The sequence below is a fragment of the Aulonocara sp. 'chitande type north' Nkhata Bay genome, linkage group LG6 (genome assembly GCF_057382095.1).
Source record: "Aulonocara sp. 'chitande type north' Nkhata Bay isolate Kocher_YH1m ecotype deep benthic linkage group LG6, A_spYH_male_GT1.1, whole genome shotgun sequence".
Taxonomy (NCBI): domain Eukaryota; kingdom Metazoa; phylum Chordata; class Actinopteri; order Cichliformes; family Cichlidae; genus Aulonocara; species Aulonocara sp. 'chitande type north' Nkhata Bay.
Genome location: NC_141349.1, coordinates 22,153,329 through 22,173,199, shown reverse-complemented (window position 1 = coordinate 22,173,199; position 19,871 = coordinate 22,153,329). Strand labels below are relative to the sequence as shown.

The 19,871-nt window shown below is 41.2% G+C and overlaps 1 protein-coding gene across 4 annotated transcripts; it reads left to right on the top strand.

Annotated features, from left to right (window-relative positions):
- The first annotated feature begins 1,520 nt into the window (after positions 1 to 1,520).
- On the top strand, positions 1,521 to 14,189 carry LOC147327750 (inositol polyphosphate-4-phosphatase type I A-like). Of its 4 annotated transcripts, none has more exons than XR_015129883.1 (6): positions 1,529 to 2,232; positions 4,487 to 4,946; positions 5,994 to 11,465; positions 12,185 to 12,284; positions 13,381 to 13,425; positions 13,984 to 14,189. XR_015129883.1 is itself a non-coding variant. In XM_086295627.1 (6 exons), the coding sequence occupies exons 1-3, from the start codon at positions 2,129 to 2,131 to the stop codon at positions 4,787 to 4,789; spliced, it is 342 nt and encodes a 113-aa protein (XP_086151753.1). In that variant the 5' UTR covers positions 1,532 to 2,128; the 3' UTR covers positions 4,790 to 4,946; positions 5,994 to 12,284; positions 13,381 to 13,425; positions 13,984 to 14,189. The 4 variants fall into 4 exon arrangements, 2 of the variants coding, with proteins under 2 accessions (XP_086151752.1, XP_086151753.1); XM_086295627.1 differs by having other exon boundaries at positions 1,532 to 2,232; positions 4,487 to 4,670; positions 4,736 to 4,946; positions 5,994 to 12,284; XM_086295626.1 differs by having other exon boundaries at positions 1,521 to 2,232; positions 5,994 to 12,284.
- The last annotated feature ends 5,682 nt before the right edge of the window (positions 14,190 to 19,871 follow it).

Genomic DNA, 19,871 nt, shown 5'->3' with positions numbered 1-19,871 from the left:
AAGGAAAAACAGATGAGAAACTGGTCTACAAGCTGGAAAAGTCACTTTATGGGCTTAAACAGTCAGGCCGAAACTGGAACAGGACATTACATGACTATTTGATAGAGAACGGTTTCATGCAGAGTCCTGTAGATCATTGTGTTTACACAAGGAAAACAGGAAAAGAAAAAGTGATCATGATCATATGGGTTGATGATATTATTATTGCAGCCAGTGATGAAAGGGTTTTGAAAACTGTGAAGGAAATGCTAACTGCAAGATTCAAAATGAAAGATATGGGGAAACTCAAACATTTTCTTGGTATTGATTTTGAGCAAACCCAAGATTGTGTAAAAATGTTACAAGAGAGATATGTAGAGAACATACTGGAAAGATTTCAAATGCAAGACTGTAAACCAAGATCAACTCCTTGTGAACAAAGGTTGAACTACAATGATGATGCTGAGAAAATGAACAATGTCAGAATGTACAGAGAGGCAGTAGGTAGCCTTATTTACTTGACCTCTTGCACACGACCAGATTTGAGTTTTGTTGTAAGTAAGCTGTCACAGCACTTCAAAGAACCAGCTGTGGAACATTGGGCTACTGTGAAACATGTTCTAAGGTACCTGAAACAATCAAAAGACAAGACATTGTGCTACAGGAAAAGTGACAAAGATTTGAGAGTACAAGGTCACAGTGACTCAGACTGGGCTGCGGATGTGACTGACAGGAGGAGTACTACAGGTTACTGCGTAAGCCTGAATGAAGGAGGTACTTTGGTGTCATGGCGAACAAAGAAGCAGCCAACTGTTGCCTTGTCAACTTGTGAAGCAGAGTACATAGCTTTGGCAGCAACAACACAAGAATGTTTGTACTTGACACAACTGTTGCAAAGCATGTATGAGCATCAAAAGAGACCGCCAAAGATTTTTGAGGACAATCAAGGGACTATTGCATTGGCAAAGAATCCTGTTAACAGACAGAGGTGTAAGCATATCGATATCAAATATCATTTTGTGAGATCAACAGTTAATGCTGGAAATTTGATATTGGAGTATTGTCCGACAGATCTGATGGTGGCCGATGTTATGACAAAGCCAGCAACAAAGGGGAAGTTATTGAAGTTTGAGAAATATATGTTTGGAGTGTAAACAAATAGTAAAGAAAAACTGTTTCTTTTGGAATGCATGTAAAGCTGACAACGTGAGTGCAAGTGGGGGTGTTGAGCTAGTTAATAGGTATGCCCTCGTTGTCATCTGTTGTGATTTTATTTTGAAAGGATGCTTCCTGTTATGCTGCAGAGTGCACGCGAGAGTTCAATAATAAAAACTAAGTGTTGTTCCGGTGAAAAGCCGATGCCCCACGTGTGATTATTCCTCCGTCTAGACAATATAAGTATCTTCAATATTCATGCAGATTCCGCTGGAAGACCCGTCTCTGCTAACACTCACAAATCAAAACATTTAACAGCCAGAGGTGAAATAAACACCACCCCCCTGCTGTCACCAATGGCGTGTCCAGCGGGGTGGCCTGGGGGGGCACAGGCCACCCCCCAAACCAGACTGGCCACCCCAGGTGCCACCCCAAAGGCAAAACAATAAAATTCAATCAAATATCAAATGTCCGATTATGTTTTCACGGTGACGCTCAGATATCCGAGTGTAAGTGAATGCAGCATCGCTTCTGCGCTATGCGCATCACGTTAGCAAAGGTAGGAGAGCCAAGCGCGAAAGATGGCACTGCAGGAAACAATTTTTCGGTGAAAGAAAATGAGGACAGAATAAATGTCCCGGTAAGTAATATCAAGTTTGTTGAGTTTAGTAAACTTCGGTGAAATTAGAATACCAAGGAAAAAAATAACACTTAAAGAATTATTGCAGCTGTGGAATATTTCAGACAGTATGCTACTGAGGGCAGCTAACATAAGAGTTATGAGTTATAAGATATAATCTAAGTCGTAACATTGCTGTATGGAGCTGCAGATTTGGTTGCAGGTTAACATAGCTGGACTGGCCATCGGGCATACCGGGCATATCCCCAGTGACTTATTTTTTATTTTTTTTGTAATGGCATGAACAATGAGAGGTGGTGGATTGGCCAGATGCAGGTCGATGTGTAGAAATAACTCCGTTGTTTGGTGGTGGCTATGACGGGGCTTCCACAGAGGCAACAGGTGGATGAGGGAAGGGGAGGCAGGAGGAGAGACCCGAAGCAGCCACCAGTCCGAGTGTCAGGTGAACTGAACTTCAGGTAAGAAGTTATGACCTGCAGTCTATCTGGGTCAGATATGAACCAAGTTTAGGTGGAGTTTATTTTCATGTTGCTGACTTTTTACTGTCAGTTGCAATAACTCATACTGCGTTCTAGCCAGTTTGACAGAGTTTTTATACAGCTGGGTGGGTGCTATGATGTTACTGATAGTGAACTTTATTTTATTCATAAGGTTAGTAGAGTTGCCAACGGCTCCTTAAAAAAATGGAATGGTCCCTCATTCAGAGAAAATATTACACGTTTCGTATTGAGCTGAGAAGAGACGCAGTTTGTCCCGAACTTTAGCTATAATGGAAAAAAGACACAAAGCTGGATTTATTCTGTCTTTATGCTGCACAGCTGCCTCTTCTCTCATTCTCTCCCCCTCCCTCTCCTGTTGCTACTTCAATCATGAAACTGATCAATGATCAGCTGATCGGCTTTTCTCTCTTGTTTATCGCCCACTTTGCGCCAGAAAGAGGAAACCAGCAGATGTTGCGCTAAACAACAGCAGCACGTTTAAGCTTGATCGGCTGTTGTTAGAATGTATTTAATATTAATTTCTAGTATCAGCTGATGTTTGCTGGAGCCACAGCTGTAAAGCTGCTGGTCATGATGTCTGTTTAGATATGTGGTGAGAGGGAAACATGAAGATGAAACCAGGAGATGTCCTTACTGAACCATCAGAGCTGAACAGGTGATGGAGAAACAGGTTTACCTTTTAGGTGACATGAATGAGTTGAAGGGAAGTTATGAACTGTTTCTGAGAGACAAATAACACCAGGATCCTTTTTTATGTAGCAGACAGCTGGTAACTGTGCAGGGGCGGGTCTAGCAAAGTTTTGCCAGGGGGCCAGGTAGGGCATTAACAGGGAAAGGTGGGCACAAAGAAATACTTTTCTTTCTTATTCTCATTTAAAATACCTAGTTTTTATTAAATAATTATCTAAATCTTACAACCAAAGTTTTTATGTGACGTAAAATGTATAGAAATCATACATATACCAACAAGACTGTACATCACTGTCACAACAGGGTTTGTTTTCAGTCAAAGTCTTTATGGCTTTACTACCTGGTGGGTCGGTCTGTAGTAAAAATGCCCAATTTTTTTGTCCCAGTCCAGCCCTGCAGGTTAATACTGGCAGTGTCACCATGCCAGCTGACTGTATTTTATCATCAGCCAGTGTTGTTCTTTATCAATATTACCAAAGTTTACGATAAGGCAGCATAGAAAGTATTTACTTGCTTTCAGGTTTCATTCAAATGTTAGTCTTTTCAGTTGTTTCCCCACTTTTTTCCTGTTTCAAAATCAAACACCAGTTTGTGAGAAGATTATCTTCTTTTTTTAACAGGCAGATAAAGTTTTGCATTGGCATTGGCTAATTTGTCAATTGTTTGTTACAAATGTTCGTATTTTAATTTTCAAAAATGTTTTTGCCCAAAACATATGTGCACTATATGTCAGTAAAAATACTATGCAAATATTGTTGTCCTTGACTGCTGAGTAAACACTGACAAAGCACTGATTGTATCTCTTGTACTTTATCAACGCAGTATCTAAAAACTTTGCACCGTAGTGGTTAAAATCTCATTCTAATAAGAGTTAAAAGTGCATTTGGTTATTAGGTTTATAGGATTATTGAATTATGGTTAAGGGTTGGTAGAATTTTTTTTTAAAACATTATCTGCCAATTAAATCTGCCACCCTTCTCCAAATCTGTGCCCCTACCTGGCCCCCCCAACAAAAATTTTCTAGACACGCCACTGTACACAGATGGTCTGAATTTGTGAAGCGAGTGGTATCGCATTTATCGAAGTCGGCTCCTCGTTGTTTTTTCTAAGCCACGATTAGGCTCATTGAGAGCAGGCATGTGCATGCAGACAGTGTTTGTTTTTACATCTGGTGGGTAACGTCCCTCCCTATATTTTTGGAACAGTACCTCTGAAGCTTGATTTAGATTTCTGCAGGAAATTTACGTTCTAACTTCAGATGTAACACCTCTTAACACTAAACCGGTCCATCATGCTGTTGTTTCCAGTTACAGCGTATATTTCCTGCTGAAGCATATTTCAGGCATAAGACAGAAACATTACAAAAATATACACCTGCAGGCCACTCTATTGTCTTTATTTGACTAAATGCACTAAATTGCTGCCACAAGCTTTTGAACACATGTACCTAATAAAGTGGCTGGTGAGTGTCCTCAGTCCCAGCTCGGATACAGATGTGTCGGTGTGTCTTTGTTCCCTGCAGTAGTGCCCTCTCCAGCTCAGTCATCATCCACATACCCCAGGACACTGTCCGAGCCAAAGAGATCATCGCCTACGTCAACACGCTGAAGACTCAGGTCAGCTATTACGCAGAGAGGCTGTCTCAAGCTGCCAAAGACCAATCGGCCAGCGGACTGGAGTGGACGCTCGCCAGTCTGGTTGACAAGGTACTAAAAGTGTTTGACGTTACGTGGGGACGCTTCATATTTCATTCATACCCTCTTCCTTTCAGACCCGTCAGCTGGTGGCAGTGTGCGGCTGCAAGCTGCTAGCTTCAGCTATTTAGGCCCTGAACGCAGTACGAGTACATCGCAACCAAAGCTTCTCCTTCCGCTGAGTCTGAACAAGTAGTGCTCCGCAATGACCAGGATACGCTGAGAGCAAAGTACAGCGGTCACAACAGCCAGTCGTCACTGCACGTGGACTGGCACGAAGAGGAGTGGGTGAGTTGATCAGCAGTTATTGGCTGTTTTCTGATTCCAGATTTTTTATTTCTTTAGCATGACAACAGACAAGCTTAGTTTCTTGGCACACATTGTGGATACAGCTTGATATCTTAACTACACTCTGAACTCTGTTTTTCTTTTCTTGTTGCTTCTTCTTCTTCTTGAGTCATCCCTCTCATGTTGATTTCCAGCTCAGGTCACTCCTTACTTTTAAGAAGTTGGAGGATTCGTGAGCAGATTTTTCCTTCACCATATCAGCCGACTTTATTCTATGAGAAAATACTCTTAAATGACTCGTCTTTAAAAAGTGTTCAGTGTTTTATGTCTGGTCTGTGTGTCATCTTTGTCTTTACAATGTTGCAGCAATACTTTAGTAATGATATGATATGATATGATATGATATACCTTTATTAGTCCCACAAGGGGAAATTTAAATGTTGGTTTAGTGTAAGCTCAGCTTTTTAACTAATGTAAGAAGTGTTATGACTGACTCGTTTTTAATACCTAAATCTGGCCTCAGTGCACAAACCTAAATGAATCGGTACATATGAAAGCGCCCAAGTCACGAGCTGTGTTCAAGGACATGGATAAAACAAAAAGGTTCAAATTTGTGCCCAAAAACCCCACAAATCAGTGTCACTGTTTTAAAATCTGCTGCGAGACCGCTCTAAATGTCAGCTTTTTCTTTACGTAAAGACTGGGGTCTGTAACATATCAGCTCGTTTCTTATTTATTAAAGAACATGCCTGACACCAGGCTTTTGAGTTAACGGCTCCATTCGATCTCTGCAAGTATTTTTAAGTATTTTTAGGTTCTTTCCAGCAGGATTTGTGGCTAGTTCTGGAGCTTGACCCTAAAAGATTTCAGTGTGTCGGTGCTTCTGCTTTCCCTGTTGTCCTTCTCTTCCGTCTTTATTTCTGTTTCTGTCAAATTTAAAAACAACTGCACTCTGAAATACACACTCTTTGCAAGATGTTGTCTAAACTAGTGGTTGGAAGGCATATTTGTGTTTGGTCTCTGATGGTTTATTTACACTTTTTGCAGGCCACGCCCACAGACTACAGCGCCATGATGAGCAACAAAGCCAAGAAGTCTATTGACTTCCTTCTGATGCAGGACACCGCCCCGACGATAGCCACGGACGTGTCACTGCAGTACCGCCTCGACATCGTCTTCTGCCAAACGGTCACCTACACATATTTTAATTATTGTATGTCTGAGCTGATGCGTTTATCCTGGAGTGACTCAGAGTGAAGGAGAAGGCCAAGAAGAAGTGTAAATATCATAGAAGCAAGGAGTTCAGAGCTCTACGACTTAGTGTCTTTATGGTATTTATGTGTGTAATGGAGACCAGGGGTTCCATTACCCTTACTTGTATTTTTATTAATTGACTGACTGATTTGTATTTAAAAACCGTAATGAAGAAAAACACACACTGGTTGATTGTGATTCTTTATTAGGCTTTTTGGGTTGTTATTTAAGTGACTCGTTAAAGGTGAAGAGACAGGGGGACTGGCCATCCTACCTGTGTCAGGAAAAGAACCTGTGTTAGAGCTGTTCACATTTAATCATTTGTCTGTAACCTAAATTAGTTGTATATGTAAAAAGAGAAGTGTTAACAGTACTCACTTTGTAAAGAGTAAAAGCAGCTCAATCACCTGCTTATGAGCTCCTGGAGAAAACCAATGTGCCAGGCTAGGGGAGTGTGTGTTGGAGTGATTTTGTTAAAAGTTGTCATTATTGTGCTTGGACCTTGTCTTGAACTGTATGTTCAGATATTTTCTGTTCCTCCCCCACATGTAGGATGTTGGGGATGTTACTAGCTATAGTTTTCAACTGCAGGCACAATCTATATAAGATTCTGGTTTCCTTATTTGGTAAGGAATGTTCACTTCCTGCCCTTTATGGGCTCACCATGTAAATGGTGGACCGTTAGAGAGGTTAAGCCATATACGAGGTTGAGGGGAGATGACCCTTTTATGACTAGAGATGCGGTTAAAACGTTTGTAAGCAGGAAGTCACGTATACAGACACACATACACTCTCTCTCTCTCACTCACACACACACACACACACACACACACACACACACAGTGCCTTAGCTTTTACCACACAACATATGGGGTTTACAATGGGCGGTTGTGTAACTGTTTTCATTCAATAAAAGGCTGCGAGTGGAGGCTGGAGTTGGAGTTGTCTGAGTTTGGGTGTAGAGCTTGCAACTCTGAGAATCCGACCAGGCTTCCCCTGCACAAGTAAAAACCAATCGAACTCTGATTGTCTTACTTTGTTCTGAGTCAGCGAGGGCTGAAACCTAACTGTGGTTAAGGTGTTTTAATGCAGCGGTCCCCAACCGCCGGGCCACGGACCGTCGTTTGGTCGAGAGATGAGGCTCGGGTGTGAAATGTATGGTTTTCAGAGTTTTTAATCGTTTTTTATCGTTATTTTGTTATCGTTTTTATCGTTAACTCTGTTTTCCTGGGTCTTTCACGTGTGTTATGAATAAATCTTCTTTTTTTCCGGTACCGGTACTAGTTTTATTTTGTTGTATTTATCTGTGACACCTTAAAGGCCGGTCCGTGAAAATATTGTCGGGCATAAACCGGTCCGTGGCGCAAAAAAGGTTGGGGACCGCTGTTTTAATGTATATAGAAGAGACTGAAGTTTATATGTTATGGAGTTATTTATAGGACTTGTTACAAATCTTCATATGTCTATGATGTGCGAGGCGTAACATGTCGACGTTTTGTCACGTCCCGCGGCGTTCCTGAGGAACGTGAAAGGAGACCTTCGGCGTTCTTATGGTACGCGGCGGGCTATGGCTGGAATCCAGTTCAATGACGCTCCCGCGGTAATAGACGTTCCAGCCCTGTATTCCAGCCCTAAACCTAACCTTATCCCTAGCCCTGACCATAACCTTATTCCTGACCTTAACCAGGACTTTAATGATGTTAAATAGCGTGTTTCTAAGCGATTTGAAGAAAAAGAGCAAACATGTGTAGATTCAGTCCAGACAGTTCTCATATTTCCTCTTTTTTCCGAGGTCGTCATTCAGGAACGTGGTGGGTAGCCAAAAACGTAATATGGTGACGATTTGTCACCTAGCGTAAAATGTTACGCTTTGGGAGTGAGAACGTGTTGGTTATATTGTAGTGGTTTTCTTATGGGGAGGGTTTTGTTTCCCTTTGGTTTGCTGACCCCCAGACTTGGTCTATTCCAGATGCTCACCTGAATCAGGTAGAGTATAACAGGAAGCCATTTGCTTTTCAGAAGGGTTGGATTCTTTGCTGTATCACCATGTGTTCTCATTAATAAAGTACATTTTACTCCAGTCTCGTGCTATTTTAGTGGAAGTGACCCATGACCGTCGGCCAAAACTGACAATATGACTATTAAAAGTCTGAGTAATACTGTAATTTTCTGCTGCTCATTCCTGTGCAATATCCCATCTGACCTCCCGTCATATTTCTTTTCAAGATTTTCTTATTTAATCACTAGTGTACATATATTTATAGATACATATATATATATATATTTTTAGTCATCTTTTCTCTTTTACCACGTCTTTCTAATATTTTGCTCTTTACTATTTTTCTATTTTTTATTTTATTTTATTATATTTTATTATATTTTCTTCTACTGTACCATGCTGCTGAGTGACTGCTGCTCGTCAAACACATTTCATTGCAATGTTGACCCTGTGCTAACTTGCATATGACAAATAAAACTGAAAACAGTAAAGGCAAAGGGAACACATCAAGTAAGGATTTCACACTCCCACTCACAACGGCACTTTCAAAGCATAAAGCCAAATATTTCAAAATTTCATTTTGAGGCATTTTAAAAATGAATGTGTTTGAGTTTCATTGCTCCAAAGTAATGTTTTCATATAAGCAAGATAACAACCAGTTTGCAACCATGTAAGTACAGTCCTCTATTGTGAACAGACGTGTTGGCAATCTGTCTGCGTTTATAAATTAGACAACAGTTATTTGCAGATCTTCATCAATCTGCCTGAGAGTGATTGCAGTCGGTCAGGTTGCCTCCAAGGAGGCAGTTTATTATTTTCCTTTCCTAGTTGGACAGATGGCTGTTGTTTTGTTTTTACTGTAGTGTGCTGGGCCATTAATGGCTCAGGGGCTGCAGCGTATCTGCGCCAACACCTAAGGCCAACGTGGAATCACCGGTCAGACTAACATAAAGAAAGAATCTGTTAAATTACACATTTGTATTCATTAAGTCACAGACAATGAAAACAAGCAGAAATCAAGATGTAATATTTTTATAATTTTATTGATGTTAAATTAAAGTCCCAGCTTAGTTATGTTATCAGTGCAAGTCACTTCAATCTGTATAGCACCAAAGGAAACAATGGTGTTTTCAAGGTGCTTCACACTGTAAGGTAACAACTTACAGTATTAAAAAGAAAACCCCAAAAGAACAAACCCCTCTGAGCAAGCACGAGGCGACAGTGGGAAGGAAAAACTCCCTTTTAAGAGGAAGAAACCTTCGACAGAACCAGGCTCAGGGCGGGGTGGCCATCTGCCGCGACCATTCCTGGGGATTTCAAAAATGACTTGATCTGATCTAAATGTAAAACTAGCTCATTTAAAGTGTCCAGTGAGTTTTAGAAAATATTTTGCTGTTGATATCACGATGTCACTATAAAGTGGAAACTTTGTTTCTTCCCTTACACCTCCCAAAAAATGCCCGCACCGATGAGAAGCACTTAGATATGCAACTTGGTTCTGTGAATATCTTTCTTTTGAAAGTTTTAACAATATCTTCATCAAGATTTTGGAAGTTTAATTGCCAGAATGTCACCAAAGATGCATGCTTCCATCTTTTACAGAGGGATTTGAAAACCCTCTCGCTGAGTTTCTTGAACTTCTCTGGTGGGATTTTGTCGTATCTGGCCCTGATTTCAGTCCAGATTTTCATGGTAAGCCGGTTGGAGATAGCTTCAGCACTTTCAATGCTGAGGACTGTGCCTGATTTTTTTGAAACCTGGGAAATCAGTCCTTCCACAAAGATTTCCACTGAAAATCTGCATCTTTCTTTCTTTTCATATGATTCCAGTCTATCAGTAACTGTTACTGCCAACAGGTGTTCTTGGAATACTGAAGTAGTTATGATATTAAATATTGGTTGTTCCATTAAATTCATTGAATCCTCCTCCCCACTCCTCCCCATTTCCAATGATATTAGTGACAATTTATGTAATTTGTCACAAATATCAGTGAAAATCGCATTAGCAATGCAGTCAAAATAATTCTGCACTTTTCGGTCTAAATGCAAATCCATCCCCTTGAATTTGTCCAAGAGTAGATCCAACAAACGTTTTTGGTGAGAATGAGGGCACTTTAAAAGTTTACCAAGCTTTGAAAGCACAGCCTGAATTAATGTCTCTAACCATCTTTCAAAGTCTGTTTTTTCAGGTGGCTCACAGTCTACAGAAGATCTGTGATGCTGTATCTTTTTATATGACTCCGTTTGACTTACGTTTGTTAACGGTGGGATGCTGGCTTCATGTTCAACACAGGATTTCTGCTGCTGGGGATCTGGAATTGGATTGTTTTCTGGTTTTGCAGCACTGTGTTGGTCAGCATTTTGACAGCTTTCTTCTGTGTTAGCTGTTTCTTGGCTGTTAGCATCTATACTCTGTGCTGTATCAAACTCCTGCTCAGCAGAATCGTCCAAAAATTTCACACGTGACAAAACCGTTTTGGGTTTTGCAGCACTGTGTTGGTCAGCATTTTGACAGCTTTCTTCTGTGTTAGCTGTTTCTTGGCTGTTAGCATCTATATTCTGTGCTGTATCAAACTCCTGCTCAGCAGAATCGTCCAAAAATTTCACACGTGACAAAACCGTTTTGCCAGTAGTGGTGTGGACAGAACAGTTTTCATGTACAGGGGAGTTCTGGGAAGACCTCAGCGGTGATACTGCTAGTGACTGTTCACACAGGTCCATTACGTCCTCTACAAAACCTACAAGCCGCTTAGCGGTGACGCAATCCGGATAGCCTGCGGTAAGCTCTAACAACTGCTTGTTCGAAAAACTACTGACCAAGTTATCCAAGAGGGATACCAAAGCATGTACTGTAGAATTATCCCCATTGGTCTGAACTGTTTCATCATTTGTCATTGTGTTACAGTTCGAGCTTGCCATTTCACTTTTTTGTTTTTTATGTCTAAAATGTTGTTTTGTGTTAAACTCCGTGTTTGAACGTTTAAAGCGCTGCTGTCCCGCTGTGTGAATGCGTTTCAACTGAACAGCCAGGTCTATATATAAGGTCGGTTTAAGGTTTCTTTGTAACGTCAGGTGACGTTACAAAGAAACGTCACCAGTCAAAGGACTGGCCCGCCCCGTCATAACGAAAGGGGCGGGACAAATCTGTTGCTTAGCAACTGAAAAAAAGGCACACCGCGCTGAATGCTACATCCGGCCTGCGACGGTACACCGCCTCCGCACCACCGTTTAAACATGAAGTGTGGATGTTAGAAGATCCCAAATATGGTGAGCTACTGGGAAATTACTCACGTTTTTGTTCTTGAGAGTGAGCGATAATAAGCGACATTTTATTGAGAAATTACAGTAGTCTGTCTACAAAAACTACAAAAATGACCTAAATAAGACAGAAGTACACATTCATTTTTATCGTTTTGTCAACAACAGGGCGCATGAGGTTTGTTCAGTATTTGTTGTGTCTACAAGGCTCAGGCGCCCCCATGAAGTGTCTTATTTGTATAGTTGAAAGCATTATAAAGGAACGCAAAACTAAATTACATATAATTATAATTCTTGGCACTTTCTGGTGTGTGTGAGTTAGTGTTTCTCTTTTATGATTTGTGGGTCCAGCATCAAATTTAGAATCCTTCCCATCACACATGAGGTCTTGAATAATCATCTTATTTTAAAGACCTCGTAGTTTGATAGTTTGCTCTCAGACTGTGGGCTTCCTTGTGGTTTTTAGAATATTTAGAAGTAGAAGGGGATCATCCTTCTGTGGAACCAGCTCCCAGTTTGAATGCAGGAGACGGACACTATCTCTACTTTTAAGATTAAGTTTCAAAGTTACCTTTTTGCCAACGCATATAGCTAGGGCTGAATCAGGTGACCATGAATCCTCCCTTAGTTACCCTGGGACTACCCTGCTGGGGGATTCCCACCATGTGTTTATACACCTCTCTGCATTCAATAATTAGTTCTTGTTCATCTCTGGCTCTCGTCCACAGTGTGTCTTTTGTCCCCTTTTTCGTCTCCTCATCCCCAAAGGGTCGCAGCGGGCTGCCCCTCCCTGACCGTGGTTCTGCCAGAGGGTGCTTCCTGTTAAAAGTGAGTTGTTCCTTCCCACTGTATTGAGGTTTTTTCTTTTTAATTGTAGACTTTCTACCTTACAATCTATACCACCTCGAGGAGACTGTTGTTGTGATTCAGCTCTGCATAAATACAATTAAATCGAATTAAGTGGGTTCAGCTGTTTTGTGAAATAAATGTGAGTGACATGGTAAGTAATAGCCTGCATGTAACTCATGGTAAGAAGAGCAATATCGCCCCCTCCTGGTTCAACCTTTTTTTCTTTGCAGTAATCTTTCCAATAATAATACATATGCACTAACCTCATGCTTGCTGTTAACAATAGCCTAAAGACACAAAATCAAGTTTAGTTTTTTCCTTAAGTTTATGTTTTTTTTTATATGGTTGGCATTTATTTTGTTTCTTTTTAATAATTATATTGATTCTATTGATTGTTTGCCAAGCACTGAGGTCTCTGCTTAGACTGTGCTACTGGGATCACTGATTTAAAAATGAGGCAAAAGCACCAAAGTTGTGCTCAAAAATAGTACAGTGAGCTACAAGCTGTTGCTGTAGTAATTCTAACACACTTATTGTTTTTAAATACATACATGTTTAGTTCTTTTAAATCTAATTATATATTTTTTTTTTTGCAAAAGTGTCACCTAAACACCCAAATATACGTAATTCAAAACTTACTTTAATTATTACCCATTTGGCTGGTAACATGGACCCAGTCTGATGGATAGTTACTGAACAGATAGTCTTTTCTTTAAAGGCTGCATTCAGAGCAAATCATTGTAAAAACAAGACAAGTCAATAAAAAACAAGTAATAACTATAATACTAAACTACAATAGAGAGAAAATCCAGTAAATATAATTATATTATGTAAAAAATATACAAATATTTACCTCTAATTTAAAAAGACATTACAAGGGTACTAGTTTCATTTTAATCTAAACATAATCTAAATTGACACTAAATCAGTTTAAATATTACAGCTGAAGGTGATTTTAATAAATGTACTGCTGCTTGACTTTGTTTTACTACTGCAGTATAATTTATCATGTACAAAAGCTCCAAATGTTGTTTCTCTGACTTAATGTTCTGATGACGTTTGTGTTACTTTGCAGGAAATAGTCAGGACCCAGATGAACCTGTGCTGGAATTCAGTGTGGGTGAGTAATATGAGCATTTATGAAGGCTGTCCATGACCTGTAATTAAATTTAGCGTCATTAGTGCCACTCATTGCAAGTGACAGTGCACATGCTTTCAGCATGGAGTCTGCTCTTATGGTAGCAAAATAAATTCAGAAAATCTCCATCAAAAAGCAGCTCAGCAGCAGAAATATATATGGTCAGCTGGTTGTGAGTTAATGAGCATGTGAAATCAGTGTGAACATTTTGAAACAACAACTCTCCAACCTCGTAATTGTAAGACTGCCTGTGCAGCCACAGGAGCCTTCAGAGAGTCTTCCTGCTTGTCTCTTGGGTTGATTTGCTCATGTTTTCTCACCCAGTCAATGACTGTAAAAGGGCTGGACTAATTGGAGGCAGGTGTAATTGATTGCACTGATATGCTAGTCTACTTATAGCCCACATTACAAACACTGCTGTGTTATTTTGTCTCTCAGTGCAGGTATGTAATGTGACAAAACCTCTAATGATCTGATATGTTTGGGATGGATGGGCTGTGAATTATATAGTGAATTGTCTTATTTTGTCGCTCTGTGCAGGCTTTCTACTTACAGGGTGGTGGGTCTCAGAGGACAATTGCTACCCCTGTTGAAGTGAACAACGTGTGGAGTGCAACTGGCTTTGTGGCATAGCTGGCTCTGGCCTTGGACTGTGTGTTTTTACTTTGTACCTAAATGGGACACTGGACTTTTAACTACTATTCATTGTGTTTATAAATAAAATTTTAGAATTTTATTGACTGTCATCTTTTTGCCCACGGTTGGTCAGACCTAGAATCTGTGTGTGTGTGTGTGTGTGTGTGTGTGTCATCAGCAGGGTTTTGCATAAAAGAGTGTGAGCAGGTCAAAAGGTCAATTCATTTATTGTAGTTTTATGGCAGCACCCTCTAGTGGCCTTGAAGCAAACAGTCTCCTAACTAAGCCATGGCATCTCTGGTCTCTCCTACTTTTGTGTGCTCTGCTGGAGGAGCAGCATTGGATCTAGTGATACTGAGTAAGCTGATTAGGACAGGCCTGGAGAAATGTGGTTTGCATGAAGTATCAGGAAAAAAACAACCTTGTATTGTAAAATAATAATACACGAATAATAAATACTTTTCATGACATTCAGATTTCTGGACTCACGAGTTCATAGAACATTAATGTTACGAAACATTGAGAAGTCTTAAAACTACATTGTATACTTATTATTTATTTACTTTAATCAGATTTGACTGGTATTTTTAAACATTACGTTTTTGTTCCTTCAACTATTGTATTTAAGCTTATGACTCACTCACAGTATGTTTATTTAACTGCCTAAAAAACGGTGAGGATGTGGCCGCAGTGGCTGAGAAGCAAGAACTTTGCTTTTTCTTTTTTTTTAAATTGGGAAGCATAAATGAACATACCAGAAAACCCTGCACGAAGGAGCCATATTTGTTTTTTGTGTGTGCATAAGATGACGCTTTAGTATTATTACACATATGATAAGGATGTTAGCATGCAACACACAAACTCAAGTGGTGTTGCCAAGATAGTTGCTGACTGGCAAGAAACTTCTAGAAGAAATCTGGTGACAGTCCAAAGCACAAATTAGATATTCACTGAGATATTCAACATCTCTTTATCTCAGTCGGTGATCCCCACATGCTTCAAAGAGTCCATCATTGTTCCTGTCCCGAAGAAACCCCACCCTGCTTCTCTCAATGACTATCGCCCTGTAGCCCTCACCTCAGTAGTGATGAAGTGCTTTGAACGCCTGGTCAGAGACTTCATCATTTCTTCACTACCAGACACACTGGACCCACTACAGTTCGCTTACCGTCCAAATCGTTCCACAGACGATGCCATCTCTCATCTCCTCCACACATCACTCACTCACTTGGACACTAGAAGGGGGAATTATGTTAAAATGCTCTTCATAGACTACAGCTCTGCATTTAACACCATAATTCCCTCCACACTCACCACCAAGCTGGAGCATCTGGGACTCAGCTCATCTATGTGTCAGTGGATCTCCAACTTCCTAACTGGCAGACCACAGGCAGTAAGGATGGGCGGACATGTCTCAGCCTCCACCACTCTCAGCACTGGAGCCCCCCAGGGGTGTGTTCTGAGCCCCCTGCTGTACTCTTTGTACACATATGACTGTGTGGCCACTACCAGCTCCACCACCATCATCAAGTTTGCTGACGACACCGTCGTGGTGGGCCTGATCTCTGATAACAACGAGACGGCCTACCTGAAGGAGATTAGGAATCTGGAGAACTGGTGCCAGAGGAACAACCTCCTTCTAAACGTCAGTAAGACAAAGGAGCTGATAGTGGACTTCAGCACTAAGCAGGAGAGGAACTACCAGACCCCCGTCATCAACGAGTGCCCAGTGGAGAGAGTGGACAGCTTCAAATACCTCGGAGTTCACATCACGCAGGACCTGTCATGGTCCTGTCACATCAACACCGTGGTGAAAAAGGCCCGACAGCGTCTCTACCACCTCAGACGCTTGAGAGACTTCCAACTGCCCTCCAAGGTGCTCAGGAACTTTTACTCGTGCACCATAGAGAGCATCCTGGCGGGAAACATCTTAACCTGGTTCGGGAACAGCACCATGCAGGACAGACGAGCTCTACAAAGGGTTGTGCGGTCAGCTGAGCGCACCATCCGCTCCGAGCTCCCTGACCTGCACTCAATCTACAGCAGGCGGTGCTGGACCAAGGCCAGGAAGATGGTGAAGGACCTCAGCCATCCCAACAACAGACTGTTCTCTCTGTTGAGGTCAGGAAAGCGATTCCGCTCCCTGAAGACCAACACAGAGAGACTGAGGAGGAGCTTCTTCCCGCAGGCGATACGGTCTCTCAATCACACCACCACACAGTACTGACCCACACATGTGGTTCTTACACACACACTGGACTTTCTGGACTTTGGTTTTGCACAACACTGGTCACTATATTCTTCATTTCCGGTTAATACTTGTACAGCTGCTGTTATTGTGTATATATTTATTTATATTTAGATTTCTTCATACATTCTTATATAGTTCTATATTGTGTATTGTGTATTTTGTTGTACAGTTATTTTATTTTCAACTTTAATTTATATACACTCAACAAAAATATAAACGCAACACCTTTGTTACTGCTCCCATTCCCCATGGGATGGACGTAGAGACCTAAAATTCATTCCAGATACACAATATAACCATCCCTCCCAAACAGTGGTCACAAATCAGTCCAAATGTGTGGTAGTGGGCACATCTGCTATATTGAGATAATCCACCCCACCTCGCAGGTGTGCCACATCAGGATGCTGATCTGACATCATGAGTAGTGCACAGGTGTACCTCAGACTGCCCACAACAAAAGGCCACCCTGGAATGTGCAGTTTTTTGCGCTATTGGGGGTCTGGGGACCCAGAACCGGTCAGTATCTGGTGTGACCACCATTTGCCTCATGCAGTGCAACACATCGTCGCATGGAGTCTATCAGATTGTCAATTGTGGCCTGTGGAATGTTGGTCCACTCCACTTCAATGGCTGTGCGAGGTTGTTGGATATTCGTGGGAACTGGTACACGCTGTCGTATACGCCGGTCAAGCACATCCCGAACATGCTCAATGGGTGACATGTCCGGTGAGTATGCTGGCCATGCAAGAACTGGGACATTCTCAGCTGCCATCTGCCCTGAACAATGTGAACCATGATTCATCCGTGAAGCGCACACCTCTCCAACGTGCCAGACGCCATCGAATGTGAGCATTTGCCCACACAAGTCTGTTACGGCGACGAGCTGGAGTCAGGTCAAGACCCCGATGAGGACGACGGGCATGCAGTTGAGCGTCCCTGAGACGGTTTCTGACAGTTTGTGCAGAAATTGTTTGGTTGTGCAAACCAATTGTTCCAGCAGCTGTCTGGGTGGCTGGTCTCAGACGATCTTCGAGGTGAACCTGCTGGATGTGGAGGTCCTGGGCTGGTGTGGTTACACGAGGTCTGCGGTTGTGAGGCCGGTTGGATGTGCTGCCATATTCTCTGAAACGCCTGTGGAGACGGCTTATGGTTGAGAAATGAACATTCAATGCACGGGCGACAGATCTGGTTGACATTCCTGCTGTCAGCATGCCAATTGCACGCTCCCTCATTGCTTGTGGCATCTGTGGCATTTTGCTGTGAGACAAAACTGCACATTCCAGGGTGGCCTTTTGTTGTGGGCAGTCTGAGGTACACCTGTGCACTACTCATGATGTCAGATCAGCATCCTGATGTGGCACACCTGTGAGGTGGGATGGATTATCTCAATATAGCAGATGTGCCCACTACCACACATTTGGACTGATTTGTGACCACTGTTTGGGAGGGATGGTTATATTGTGTATCTGGAATGAATTTTAGGTCTCTACGTCCATCCCATGGGGAATAGGAGCAAAAAAAAAAGTGTTGCGTTTATATTTTTGTTCAGTGTATGAAGACGTGGATTCTCCTTTTCACATGTTAGCATGTTGTTTGGCTAGCTGTGGCTTACATTACCACAGCTGTGATAAAATTATCAGGAGTACTTCTATGTCTATGAGGGGAAAGCTTTCCTTGTTTACATATAATATAATAATGATACAGATAATGAAAGTCAGACAAAGTGGATCATGTCTTTTACAAAGTGCATAAATAAATCAAGCAGATTTTTTTTCGGTTGTGGTTTCTGAGTTGTGAAATGTCTGCAGCTCCGGAGTGGACTGTATTTGATTTGTCACATTGAAAGAGGGCCAGAAAATTACATAATCAGTGAAGCCAAATGTTAGGTATTTTAGTACCATGGTAGCATTTACTGGATATTGTTTTATAGTGACATTATGCAGGAAAACTCTGTCATTCAATAAGGCCCCTTTGTTTTAGTTATTTTTCTCTTTGACCCAAGAATTGATGTGTGAGAATCACAGGCTGGTACAAGGTTGAAATACCACAGAGATCACTCCCTCAGCTACATTAGTTTCTTAATCTTTTAGACGCCTGTTGAAGGCCAAATGGTTTGTTTCAGATTTCACTAATGTAAGAACTCTTCGTTTTGTGCCTTGAAAATATGTCGCTGAGATAATCACAATTGTAGCTGAACTAATAAACTACACAAAGGATGCTTCTTCACCCAAGGGCAGGAAGACGCTGCCTTATCTTGGTCTGTACTGGTTTAAACTGATAAATCTGCTGTCTCATGAATTTTACCCTCTATATAAACTGTTGTACTTGTGAATAAAGTTGAGTCACTTTGGGAAGACAATCTAAAGCAGTCTCTGTTTTCTTGTTCTCCCAAGCTGCTCCCGAGCTGCTCGTACTAACACGCTGAATGGCATGCTTGAATATTACTTGAGAATATATTTGACTGTGTTACAGACTAAGGGACATTCTCTGCTGATAGGTGAAGGTACATTCTCTGCTGATAGACAATACCTAACACCAAACACATGTCTCTTTCCTAATATGGGCAATGTCTTTAGTAAAACTCAGCTGTAAGCATGTCTCCAGGCTCTGAATTGAAGGATTTTAGCACACAATGTTATGTGTTTTCAAACTCACAAAATCATATTTTACGTTCTTGAAGCAATAACCACGTGAAACTGAAGTTTAAATACTTTTCTTCCCTACATCCTGTGTGCAAGAGTCAATTATAGCATCATTTGGAGAGTTATATTTCATTTAGCATGTTATCGCATATCTGAAGGGGACCTAAAATAAAGCACAGTTCAGTCAGAGGGTCTCTTATTGATTGAAATCAACTTTTCCTGCTTTTAGGAGATAACTGAAAGTATACATGAAAGTGCCTTATCTTTTATAACCACAGGTTTTTTTTTATAATGGGTGTTTGTGTAAACTGTGTGTCACAGAAATAAAAGGCTGCTGTGGCGTGATGGTTCTTCGTAGTGGTCTGACACCGAGGGCAGAGGGGCTGCTCTGAGATCCTTCCCTTGCTAGCATGTGAAAAACCGGTTGAGCTGTTCGTCTTGTTTCATTAACGGGAATAAGTCTCTAAAGCAGCGGGGCCTGTGGAAGCGCAGACCCAACACTTTCCAGTAGCATAAGATTTTTTGCCAAGAAGTGCGACAGCAAAGAACTGATTGTCCAAATATAAGTTTCCTTACTTTTTCTATGAAGTTTATATGTTTGTAAAAATAAAGTAAACCATCTGCTCTAAACAGGTTTACATAGACTCAAGATTCATTTTATCATTTTCTTGAAAATGTGTTTTTGGGGTGTTTTGCAAAACTAACTTTCCTCAGTCACACACTTTTTTCCTTCAGTTAAAAAACTTGTAGATCTGGCATATTGATCGATCACAGGTTTGATAGCTTATCTCTGGACAGTCAGCTTAAAGAAGAATTTGCAAAGTTCATTGTATTTATTTAAGATCATTTTTGACAGCCACAGCTGTGACACATCAATGATTTTTATAAGATATTTATCA